Source organism: Dendrobates tinctorius, unplaced genomic scaffold (assembly GCF_039654945.1).
Source record: "Dendrobates tinctorius isolate UK_male_01 unplaced genomic scaffold, ASM3965494v1 ptg000011l, whole genome shotgun sequence".
Classification (NCBI taxonomy): domain Eukaryota; kingdom Metazoa; phylum Chordata; class Amphibia; order Anura; family Dendrobatidae; genus Dendrobates; species Dendrobates tinctorius.
Window position 1 is genome coordinate 47,434,540 of NW_027361679.1, and position 12,587 is coordinate 47,447,126.

General features: G+C 47.0%; 1 protein-coding gene across 4 annotated transcripts in view; it reads right to left on the reverse strand.

Moving 5' to 3' along the window:
* The window catches only part of CCDC158 (coiled-coil domain containing 158), a 222,997-nt gene that overhangs the window by 198,668 nt on the left and 11,742 nt on the right, over positions 1 to 12,587 (reverse strand). For 3 of the 4 annotated variants that reach the window (XM_073541919.1, XM_073541905.1, XM_073541922.1), the window contains exons 2-5: positions 8,985 to 9,027; positions 7,590 to 7,738; positions 7,219 to 7,478; positions 5,293 to 5,384 (exon numbers count right to left, since the gene is read on the reverse strand). In XM_073541919.1, the coding sequence (XP_073398020.1) occupies positions 5,293 to 5,384; positions 7,219 to 7,478; positions 7,590 to 7,738; positions 8,985 to 9,013 (530 nt within the window). In that variant the 5' untranslated portion in view covers positions 9,014 to 9,027. Of the gene's footprint in view, positions 1 to 5,292; positions 5,385 to 7,218; positions 7,479 to 7,589; positions 7,739 to 8,984; positions 9,028 to 9,975; positions 10,218 to 10,366; positions 10,432 to 12,587 lie in introns of those variants that run through there. The other variant, XM_073541912.1, reaches the window with a different exon arrangement.

Genomic DNA, 12,587 nt, shown 5'->3' on the forward strand with positions numbered 1-12,587 from the left:
TACAAGAAGCAAGAGCAGTCAGCGGCCGCAGTGTACAGGGAGCCAGGATTAGGTCAGCATAAGCCTTTTTATTTTCATATTTTGCCAATGATTTGGGGACATGAGGGGCTGGCTGTGGGAGCAATCACACGAGGGGCTGTCTGGGACATCATATTATATAAGAGACTGTGGGGAACATTATACTGAGACACCTGGAGCAGTTTGCTCTTGAGGAGTGGGCCAAAATACCTGGCGAGAGGTGCAGAAGTCTCATTGACAGTTACAGGAATTGTTTGATTGCAGCGATTGCCTCAAAAGGTTGTGCAACAAAGTATTAAGTTAAGGGTGCCATCATTTCTGTCCAGGCTTATGTCATGAGTTTTATTTTTTTTTCCAATTCTGTGGAAGCATGGTTGAAAAGCAATGTCTGACTTTCATTTGTTCATTTTCATAGATTTTTAATTTATTATTACTTTTGTCACATTCAAGTTATTTCTGACCATTGTGGGTTTTTCTGTCATTAAATGAGGGGTACCAACAATTTTGACCACGTATATATATATGTTGCTATGTTTAAGACTTGTGGGGGAATCATAAACAATGCAGGACCCTAAAACATTGGTGGGGCCCTGATACATTACAGAACTACTGTGGGGTCCCTTATAAAGTGTGGGGCCCATTATACAGTTTGTGGGCTAATGTGGGGCACATTATATAGTGTAGGAGCTAATATGAAGCCATTAGACAGCGTGGGAGCCAATGTGGGGCAATTTTACAGCCTGTGAGATAATGTGGGACCCATTATACAGCTAATTTGGGGACAATTACAAAGCGTGGGAGCTAATGTGGGGCTCGTTATATAGTGTCGAAGCTAATGTAGGCACAATTATACAGCCTGGGAGCTAATGTGGAGCCCACTATACCATGTGGGAGCTAATGTGGGGCCCATTGTACAGTATAGGAGCTAATGTGGATCCTATTATACAGTATAGGGGCTAATGTGGGGGTCACTGTACAGTATATGAGCTGACGCAGGGCCCATTATCCTGTTTGGGGCTTACTGTGGGGCCATTATTGAGTTTGGAAGCTAATATGAGGGACATTATGCAGTTTGGGGGCTAATGCGTGGCCCATTGTACAGTTTGAGGGCTAATGTGGGGGCCAATATACAACATGGCAGCTAATGTGGGGACTATTATACAGTTTTGGGGCCTATGCATTGGCAATTATACAGTTTGAAGGATAATGTGAGGGCCATTATCCAGTTGTTTGGAGGCTGATGCGAGGGCCATTATACAGTATAGGAGCTAATGTGGGGGCCATTATAGTGTATAAGAGCAGAAGCTGAAGTAGGGGCCATTACGCAGTTTTGGGACTAATGTGAGGGATAATGTGTGGGGGCCTTTATAAAGTTTGAGGGCAAGTGTGGGGGCTATTGTGGAGGCCATTATACAACGTGAGGGCTTCTGTGAGAATCATTATACTGTGTTTTGGGGGAGCAGTGGGGACTTCATACTCTGCATAGAGAAGCTGTAGGGGTATTATACTATATATAGCGGAGATGAGTGCCAATCATACTTTGTAGGAGTGGAAGTTAATGTAGCGGCCATTATACAGTTTTGGGGCTAATGTATGGGACAATATACAGTTTTGGGTTTACTAAGGAGGCCATTATACAGTGTGGAAGCTAAAGCGGGGGCCTTTATACATTTTGAAGGCTTGTGTAGGGACTATTGTGGGGGCCATTATACAGCGTGAGGGCGTCTGTGGGGATCATTAAAATCTGTTATGGGGAAGCAGTGGGGACTTTATACAACATATACAGAAGCTGTGGGAGTATCATACTGTGTATAGGGGACCTGTGAGCCCATCATACTTTGAATAGGGGAGCTGTGGTGACATCATACTCTTTATAAAGGAGCTGTGGGATCACCATATTGTGTATAGGGGCAATGTGGACACTGTTTTCTAGGGGCAATTTTACAATCTAGACAGCACAGAGGAGGCATTATGACTATGTAAGGGGCAATGGTGGCATTACTATGTAGGGCACCAAGAAGAGCCGTTATTATACCACACAGTAGGTGCAGTAACAGGGACACATACAGCAGCAGCGGCTCAGCATTAGGGTGACAGCAGGATGAGGAGTTTGTGCTGGTTGGAAATAGATGGGGATGATGCAGTCAAATGCATCTTTGTTGTAATCTCTGAAGAGGCGTCCTGGCTGGCAAAGTTGTTGTGCCGGTCTCGGCCAAAAATACGTGAAACATGAATAACTCCATCAGAAAGAACGTCATCTGTAAGTTACCATCTATAACTGTGCTGTAATCACTTGTATGCTGGGCAGGACTGGTATCTACCACAATATGTCACTATTTGGTGGTAATATCAGTGTGCCACCATAGTTGTAATCAAGGTAACCGGTTAAGGGTCCACTCAGATGTTTCGCCACCCACTGAGCTGAACCCATAGCTACACCTCTGCCTCCCATTCAAGGAATATAACCTACAGAGTCCATATCCAACACATAATGTGATTGAAAAATTCCCTAAATTCAATGGATTAAGTTGCCATGTCCACGCCCTCAATCAGCAGCTCCTATACATAAAATACCCTTTCATCAGGGGCGCATCTACCATGGTTGCAGCAATCACCACTGCGACTGAGCCCGGGGGGAGTCAGGGGCCGGGCAGGTCAGACCATGATATCTCCCAACCGTCCGGATTCTCATGGGACAGTCCCATTTTTGACCCCCCCGCGTCTTGCCCAGGAGTCTATTTTTCCTGCACTGCACTGAGCCGCCATGCACCCCATCCTCACCCTCCCAGATAGACCCACCATAGCCAACAATTACCGCTAGGCTGTTAATTTCTGTGTGCACTGGACCTGTGATGAGGTCACAGGAGGGGAGGAGTCAGGGGTCACATAATCAGAGGCCTCCGTGTCTGCAGGACTCTGCTGTACTGGTTGTCATGGTGCTGGATGAGGTAAAGTTTCTGTGTGGGGTCCAGAGGGGTTTACAGGGTGAATGTAGCAGAGCTGTGTGTGTACAAGATGTATGGAGCGGAGCCGTGTGTGTACAAGGTGTACAGAGTGGAGCCGAGTGTGTGTGTGGTACGGGCCGGGCTTGGGGAGTGGACCACTGCTTACCCTGTTTGGACACCGCAGACACCAGGAGACTCAAGGACGAGGCGGAGATAGATTTCACGTGTAACAGTTCCGGTTTATTCGTCGTCCTCCTGACGACCACCAAACACGCACCGCAGCTTCTTCACACTGTCTCCAGGCCTGGGTACCTGCACCTTCGTTCCAGTCCTAGACCAATCTACCCCCAGTGCTTCACCTGTCCGAGGTCGTCGTCCAACCGGTACCCCCGGGGCCTCGTCTGTCCTGCGGTCGGTCGGGTCAGGGCCGCCACCCTGACTGTCTCTTCTCAGTCCTTCCCCTGGCCGAGTTCTTCTCTCTTCCCTGTTTTCTTCTGAGCTCCTCCCGGGACTAATCTCACCTTGAGCCTCGCCTTCTATTTATCCCCTCTCCTACAGTGGAATTTCCCTCCCGGGCTCATATATCCCCGCCCCCCATGACTAAGCACATCCTGGCCATAAGCTGATGTATAGTCCTGCACTACTCTCCCCTGCCATCTTGTGGTCACTTCTCAGTACTACACCCTCCTATTCTGCCGTTCCTAGCTGTCACCCTTCTATCCTGTCAATCTCCGTCTCTGGTGTACAAACCGTCCCCTCCTACTGCCAGTCACGTCTGTCCGTCAAGTCACCTTCCCCACATGTGCGAGGTGTACGGAGCGGAGCCATGTGTGTACGAGGTGGATGGAGCTGTGTGTGTACGAGGTGTACAGAGCAGAGCCATGTGTGTACGAGGTGTACAGAGCAAAGCCGTGTGTGTGCGGAGCAGAGCCATGTGTGTACGAGGTGTACGGAGCAGAGCAGCGTGTGTACGGAGAGGAGCCCTGTGTGTACGAGGTGTACGTAGAGGAGCCCTGTGTGTACAAGGTGTATGGAGAGGAGCCACGTGTGTATGAGGTGTACGGAGAGGAGCTGCGTGTGTACGAGGTGTACGGAGCAGAGCCATGTGTGTACGAGATGTACGGAGCAGAGCCGTTTGTGTACGGAGCAGAGCCGTGTGTGTACGGAGCGGAGCCACGTGTGTACAAGCTGTACGAAGCAGAGCCGCATGTGTACGAGGAATAAGGAGAGAAGCCGCGTGTGTACGAGGTGTACGGAGCAGAGCCGTGTGTGTACGACATGTACGGAACAGAGCTGTGTGTGTACGGAGCAGAGCCATGTGTGTACGGAGTGGAGTTGCGTGTGTACAAGGTGTACGGAGCAGAGCCGCATGTGTACGAGGTGTACGGAGAGGAGCCACGTGTGTACGAGGTGTACGGAGAGGAACCGCGTGTGTACGAGGTGAACGGAGCAGAGCCGTGTGTGTACGAGATGTACGGAGTGGAGTTGCGTGTGTACAAGGTGTACGGAGCAGAGCCGCATGTGTACGAGGTGTACGGAGAGGAGCCACGTGTGTACGAGGTGTACGGAGAGGAACCGCGTGTGTACGAGGTGTATGGAGAGGAGCCGTGTGTGTACGAGGTGTGCGTAGTGGAGCCGTGCGTGTACGAGGTGTACGGAGCAGAGCCGCGCATGTACGAGGTGTACGGAGTGGAGCCACGCATGTACAAGGTATACGGAGCGAAGCCGCGCGTGTACAAGGCGTACGGAGCGAAGCCGGGCGTGTACGAGGTGTACGGAGCGGCGCCGCGTGTGTACGAGGTGTACGGAGCGGAGCCGCGTGTGTACGAGGTGTACGGAGCGGAGCCGGATGTGTACGAGGTGTACGGAGCGGAGCAGCGCGTGTACGAGGTGTACGGAGCGGAGCCGTGTGTGTACGAGGTGTACGGAGCAGAGCCGCGCATGTACGAGGTGTACGGAGTGGAGCCACGCATGTACAAGGTATACGGAGCGAAGCCGCGCGTGTACAAGGCGTACGGAGCGAAGCCGGGCGTGTACGAGGTGTACGGAGCGGCGCTGCGTGTGTACGAGGTGTACGGAGCGGAGCCGCGTGTGTATGAGGTGTACGGAGCGGAGCCGGATGTGTACGAGGTGTACGGAGCGGAGCAGCGCGTGTACGAGGTGTACGGAGAGGAGCCGCACGTGTACAAGGTGTACGGAGCAGAGATGTGCGTGTATTTTGGCATGGGGGGGCCCATATGAAAGTTCGCACTGGGATCCATAACTTTGTAGTTACGCCACTGCCTTTCATATACCTGTCTATAATATGTACATACACTATAAAACTCACCTTATGTCCACGTCTGATGTTTTTTCTCTTATCAGCTCTTGAAGTTTCAAATGTAGTCCACTGGTTGGCTGATTTACATGAGGCTGTTTCAGCTTGATAAGAGAAAGACAGAGTTTGTTATGTATAGTAAGCTTAGTCTGGCTAAATAAACTCCTTACATAATTGAGATTCTATATACTATTAATGCACCACTCCACCTGGACCAATCATTCATTCTCAATATTTTCAATTAATCGGTAAAATCTGTTTTCAGTGAATACACACATTCCCATTTCTGAGATAGAAGGTGACAGTTGGTGCTCATAAACTTACATGGAGAACTGTAACAGTCAATTCTGGAGAACTTGCAGCAGAATGTCTGGTCTCTACCTCTTGCTCCTGCTCCTGCCTCTCCATAGAATTTCATCTCCTTTTTCAGTAATGGGAAAATCTTATCTTTGCTGAATACAAATTTTACATATTTCATCCATAAATTGATAATGAAAATATCAGTCCAGGAAAAGAAAGAAGCAGATTTCTTTGCTAAGACATATTACAAAGTTGCTTATTTTAATATGAACTATTAAATAAAAATTAAAATGTCGGAAGGTCCACATACACTGCATGACTATCATGAACGAGCATTCCTCCTAGGAACGATAATCGTGCACCTGTTGTAGAAAGAAACCTCAGCTTCGAAAAAGAAGAGAGTGAGAAATTCTTGATGCAAAAAGTAAGTATTATATTGTGATCCAGCAAGAAAAAGTCCAACGTTTCGACAAACAATGGTCTTTATAAAGGACACCAAAGTGCATACAAATGCATTGTGGATGTACATTAGATCACATAATGTGATGAACACAAAACATACAAAAATAATATAAGAAATAAGTGCAAAACAATACACAACAAAATAAACAAGTAACAAATGTATAGGGGAAGGAAAAAATAGGGATGGGTAGATGAGAAAGGTGGAATTCCTGAAGTGGGGAAAAGGGAAAGAGGGAAAGGATCAGGGTTGCATAAGGTCAAGGAACATAATGAAGTTGGGCATAGTAGCTAAAAAACTGCTTTCGAAGAAACATAGGCATAAATCAGATTAACAATGAACCAGCAAAAATATCAAAAAGGATATCAAGCGGTTAAAACAAGCTGCTACTCGCCTGATGAACGAGCACAAGGCTCATTCATTGGGTGCAAATTGCCTCTTCAGAGAGGAAGAGGACTTGAACTCTATAGCGCCACCTGTTGGTAGTAGCAATCCTACAAGTCACAATCAACCCTTTGCACGGCGAATAAGCCTCCTTACCTTGACAAGCCAGAGCGGATATGTCACTCACCACAAGGAGAAACCTTACCCCTTAGACCTCAGTCCAGAGCCTCTCACCGAGCCAAATCAGTTCTCATACTTTGCACTGACGAGGGCCAATAGCCCGAAACACCGTGTCTGCAAATTGAGATTCTGATTTGGCTATTATCCTAAGTCATATTACAATACTCGTTAAAGGGTTGATTGTGACTTGTAGGGTCGCTACTACCAACAGGTGGCGCTATAGAGTTCAAGTCCTCTTCCTCTCTGAAGAGGCAATTTGCATATTATTTTCCCAGAGTAGCACTGCACGGCGAATAAGCCTCCATAACTTGACAAGCCAGAGCTGGTATGTCACTCTCCACAAGGAGAAACCTTACCGTTCATTGGGTGAAATGCAGGAGCGTAACGATCGTGGTTGCAGAGGTCGCCACGGCGACCACGCCCGTGCAGGTGAGGTGTCCGCCGATGCCAGCGCAAATTTCTGCACTTCGGAGAACAATGGCAGCCTATACGCACTCATGGACATTGTGCATCACTAACCATGGTCTGTTTGTCGACAGACCACTAAACGACTGCAATTGGTAAATATTTAGTTGCAGTTGATTAATGCCGCAAATTGATTAATGTAAACTCACCTTTACTTGTTCAAGTTCCCTGTGTGAGTCCCTTATCAATGAGGAAAATGTTTCCAGGGTTGTCTTGTCATTATGTTTACCAACAGGACAGCTAGTTCCAGCCAAAGTATCCTGCTTTAGACTACATTTTCTTGAAAAGTTAGCCTCATCTGGGTCCGCAGTTTGCCCAGCTTTAGGGGAACTTTGTAATATTAAATTATGGAGTGGGACCAATGGGAAGAAACTTGAGTGGTCTCCTGCTGATCTTGAAGTGGCTGATTCTAAGTACAGAAATAAAGAAAATATACAATAAGGTTAGTGTTATAGGACAGTCAAGTTGTTCCAGTGCCTGCTGATAAATAAACTACCTATCATATAGGCACATTACATACCTCTAGCAATAATATGATTATTTCTAGCGGGGGGCTTGCAGTATTGCTCCCGGCAAGATACTGACAGCTGATTTATAGTGCTCTGTGTAGCTTTTTCCACTTCTTTTTGCAATTTCTGGATCTCTTTTGTTTGCTCTTCCAACTCGGCCCTAGGAAATCAAAGAAAACTGTGACAAAATAATCCTTAATCTGCCAGCTGCGACAAAATAACTAAACTTGTAAGGCATCGAGGTGAAACGCTATTGCTAGGATTCTAGCCTAATTTATGCAGATTTTGTATAATTATATGCTAAAGATAAGATGCAACCTCACATACAATTAAAGGGGTCATCCAAAACTAATCTTTATTTTAATCCTACATGCCTATCTATTTAATTAAGTAATGAGCTGGCAAGAGATCACACTGTCAGTGTGCATTGTACGGAGAAAGCAGACACGAGCTCTGCCCCCGCAAGTGACATCACCGTATCCTCTGCCCTCTGATGACAACTCGTTCGAATATCCTGGCATGCATTGGCGTCTCTCAAACAAAGCATCATCATACAAGAAGTAGGAAATAAAAACATCTAGATAGGGAACATTAGGAACTTTTTAATTAAATTATATTACAAAAAAAGATTAGATAATTACATTGAATAGGCAGACATTTAGGATTAAAATAAATGATAGTTTCGGATCACTCCCTTTAAAGGGAATCTGTCATCAATTTTTTTGCCTATCAGCTGCGGCCACCGGCATTGGGCTTATCTACAACATTCTGTAATGCTGTAGATAAGCCCCCGATGTTACCTGAAAGAGAAGAAAAATGAGTTTGATTATACTCACCCAGGGGCGGTCCGGGTCCGGTTTGGGTCCCGAGGGAGTCGCGGTCCGGTCAGGCGCCTCCCATCTTGCAGCAATGACGTTCTCTTCATTCCTGGCCATCGTGGCTCAGGCGCAGGCGCACTGATCTGCCTTGTTGAGGGCAGAGCAGAGTCCTGCAGTGCGCAGGCGCAGGCCCTCTTCCGGCGCCTGCGCACTGCAGTAATCTGCTCTGCCCTCAACATGGCAGAGCAGTGCGCCTGCGCCTGAGCCGCGACGGCCAGGAATGAAGAGAACGTCTTCGCTGCAAGATGGGAGGCGCCTGACCGGACCACGATTCCCTCCAGACCCGAACCGGACCCGGAACGCCCCTGGGTGAGTATAATCAAACTCATTTTTCTTCTCTTTCAGCTAACATCGGGGCTTATCTACAGCATTACAGAATGTTGTAGATAAGCCCTTGATGCCGGTGACAGCAGCTGATAGGCAGAAAAAAGGGTGATAGATTCCCTTTAAGGCATTCATATCAAAGGTTTCTATAGAAATAGCCTTTTTTCTGTACGACTTTATTGCTACTTAGTTTTATTACTATACCTTAACATTAGGAGGTTTTTGCAGGCCATTTTCTGTGTGAAATCTGAAACAGAATAGAATAAATATATTAAATAAAAACTGATGAAATATTGCTGGAGAGATCTGAGAGATTGCTGTGCGTTTGTCATCACTCTCCATTTGGGGTGCACTTTAGACAACCCCTTCTTGTTAGAATAGACGCCAGTGATAATCTTATCACTGTGTCCTTTTGCTGAGACCCCTAGTGATAGATTTGGCTATAGGAGTTCATGCGTCAAGTAATACCATCAGGAGAAAAAGTCTGAATTGCAAACTCTTTCGCTATCAGACTAGTGTTCCAAAAGTGTCTGGTAGCTGCTACCTCAGACTTGCTACATAAGATATCTCAAAAAAGAGGTGTAAACCAGGCAACCCCGTTAAAGTATTCCGAATAGATGAAATAGGACAAAATGGGTGCACTTCTAAGAAGGAGCCCATGAGCACATTTACCTAAAAAGAGCTACTCCTGACCCAAAGTTGTGCAGGTACTGCAACACAACCCATTCATGTGAAGGAAAGCCCCTGAAGTTGTAGGAATATACTAGAAACATTGCATAACTTTCCAATGAGTTAGATTATAACTCTACTGAATGGATATGTTACACCCAAAGGATGCAAAGTAGATCTTTATTACAATGTATCATTGTAGGTAACACCAATAATACATGGGCAGGCAATTTTGTAAGAAGAACCTGGTCGAGATGGACCTTCAGCCTGAATGAGCACCATTCTTGCAATCATTGACAGTAACAAATGTATTGAAAATGAGGAGGAACAGAGAAGCTGATTTCAAACTGGACAAAACAAGAGTGCTTTGATCTGCAGATTTTATGAAATTCTGCACTGAAGTCTCTATCTAAATCCCCCCAAAACTTTTTTTCAGAAAGAATCTCTACCAGAGAGGAGATAGGGGGATCGATTAGCAGGACTCCAGTCCATCTCAATAGTCAATAGAAGTTTGTGAATCTCTTACCTTTTGCGATCACCAAAACGGCTTTTGAAAATCAGGGTTTCTCAGCTCATAATGAATTGACAATAATTATACAAAGAAAACTTGAGCAGTTTGGGGAGGGGACGGCTTGAGCAGCAGTGATCTCTGTGACTCCTCAATTGATGCACAACTACATCTCCCATCAGCTATCAGGGCATTCTGCAAAGTGTAGTTTTCCAGCAGGTGGAAGCCTTGGGTTCAGATCACAGCCCTGCAGTGCGCTCCTGTGTAACACAAAAGGGCATGGCTACAATAGAAAAAAGTCCAATTTCCTACCAGCACAATATGAACAGATGCAGGAGTCTCTCAGAGAGGACACATCTATGTCAGCCTCCTCACTGTCATCAGTCCTATATAACAAGGAGAACATCACCTGTGCTGCAGCCAAGAACCTGCTCCATCCAGGAGTCTGTGCTGTGGACGGTGACACCCGATCTTCCCAGCCCCCACTCTATTGTGTTCAGTTGGTTTTGTCCAGGACGCTCCCTCGTGTCCATGGTGACACCCCAAGCCTGCGGCTAGAGCCCGCCTATCTCCATGGTAGGGGTGTTTAGTGAAGGCTGCTGCACTGTCTACATTAATGTATATTCCAGGACCCATGCACATAAATAGCATACCAGTTAACCTGCACGTCTCATTGTCCATTATCACACGGTGCTGTCTGATGGGGACCTAAACAAATTCTAGTTAATGAATAGAATGCAAGATTTAAAGTGAAAAATGACAGGTAGAAGAAAGGGCAGATGTCACATAGAAAATGTATTGCACTCCTTATGGCCTCGTTCATACGTCAGTGTCTCCAGTACACGTGGTGACAGTTTCCATAAGTATCAGAGACCAGGGCCGGACTGGGACAAAAAAACAGCCCTGCCACACAAACCCCACCAGCCCACATACTATAACACTTCCCCAACACCCGATCAGTGGATTTTTCTATACTTTGTCGTGCCCTTCAACACTCCTCTTAAAGGCGTTATTTGAAGTGCCATGTGTGAATGCCACCGCAGTACGCATGATCGACCTTAGAGCTCCGGTTCTCAGGATCATGGGGGTCCCAGCGGTACGACCGCAGCGACTACATAGGTCTCGGGATAGGGGATTACTTGGCTTAATTCATTTAAATGGGTTTTCCAATATACACACCGTATTTTTCGGACTATAAGACGCACCTAGGTTTTAGAGGAGGAAATTAGGAGGGGGGAATGAAGCAAAAAATGTGGTCAATTCTGTACTTAATATCCCCTATACTGGTAAATATGGTCCTCTCATCCCCATCCAGATACACATAGCTCCTCATCCCTATCCTGGAAGGCATGGCTCCCTCACCCCTATCCTGGTAAATATGGTCCCCTCATCTCCATCCTAATACATATGGCCCGTCATCCCTATCCTGGCATGCATGGCCCCCTCATCCCTATCCTGGTCTGCATGGCTCCTCATCCCCATCATGGTATGCATTTCTCCTCATCCCCTTTACGGTATGCATGTTTCCTCATCCCCATCATGGTATGCATGGCCTCTTCATCCCTATCATGGCAGGAATGATCGCCCTCATCCCTATACTGGTATGCCGGGCCCCATCTCATCCTAGTATAAATGGCTCCTCATCCATATCCTGGTAGGAATGGTCCACCTTATCCTTATCCTGGCAGGAATGATCACCCTCATTCCCATCCTGGTATGCATGGCCCCATCCTTATCCTGATATGATTGGTCCCATCCTTTTATCCTGGTATGCATGGCCCCATCAGAAAAGATTAAAAAAAGAAACAAAACATTACACTTACCTTCCCGGCGCTCCCTCGCAGCATCCTGCTCCATTGCCAGCAGCTGCTTTATGTTTGTAAGCAGTGCATGGCAGGGACGTCATGCGCTGCTTTCAAGCTGAAGAGAATCTGCTGGAATACTCAGTGCTCTCTGCACGCCGGGACTGTTCATCGCAGAGAGCATTTTTAGCTCTTCAGTAGCGCGCACAGTCTCAGCTGGAGCCTTCCTGCTGGTGCCAGTGGTCACGTGTGCCGATACTTGAGATATTCATTTCTCTTAAGTATCGGCACATGTGACCGCCAACCGCAGCAGGAAGGCTCCGGCTGACACTGCGCACTACTGAAGAGCAATGAATACTCACGGCTCTATGCGCGCACACAGTCCCTGCGTGCAGAAAACTGAGTATTCCGGCAGCTGCCCTTCGGCTTGCAAGCAGCACATGACATCCCTACCATGCACTGCTTACAAACATAAAGCAGCTGCTGGCAACGGAGAAGGACGCTGCGAGGGAGCGCCGGGAAGGTAAGTGTAATGTTTGGGGTTTTTTTTTTAATCTTTTCTGATGGTGCCATGCATACCAGGACAAGGAAAGGATGGGACCAATCATATCAGGATAAGGATGGGACCAATCATACCACGATGCTAAAAAGAAATCAATATTCATTGCCCTCCACGCCCATGGGGGTGGAATGCAGTGAAAATTCATTTCTCTTTAGCAGCACAGGAGTTAGCCGCAGCCACAGGCTCCTGCCTCTTTGACCCACCGTTCCGCTGATGCCGCTCCACCACCACAGCCAGAGCCGGTACATCCAGACTATAAGACACAG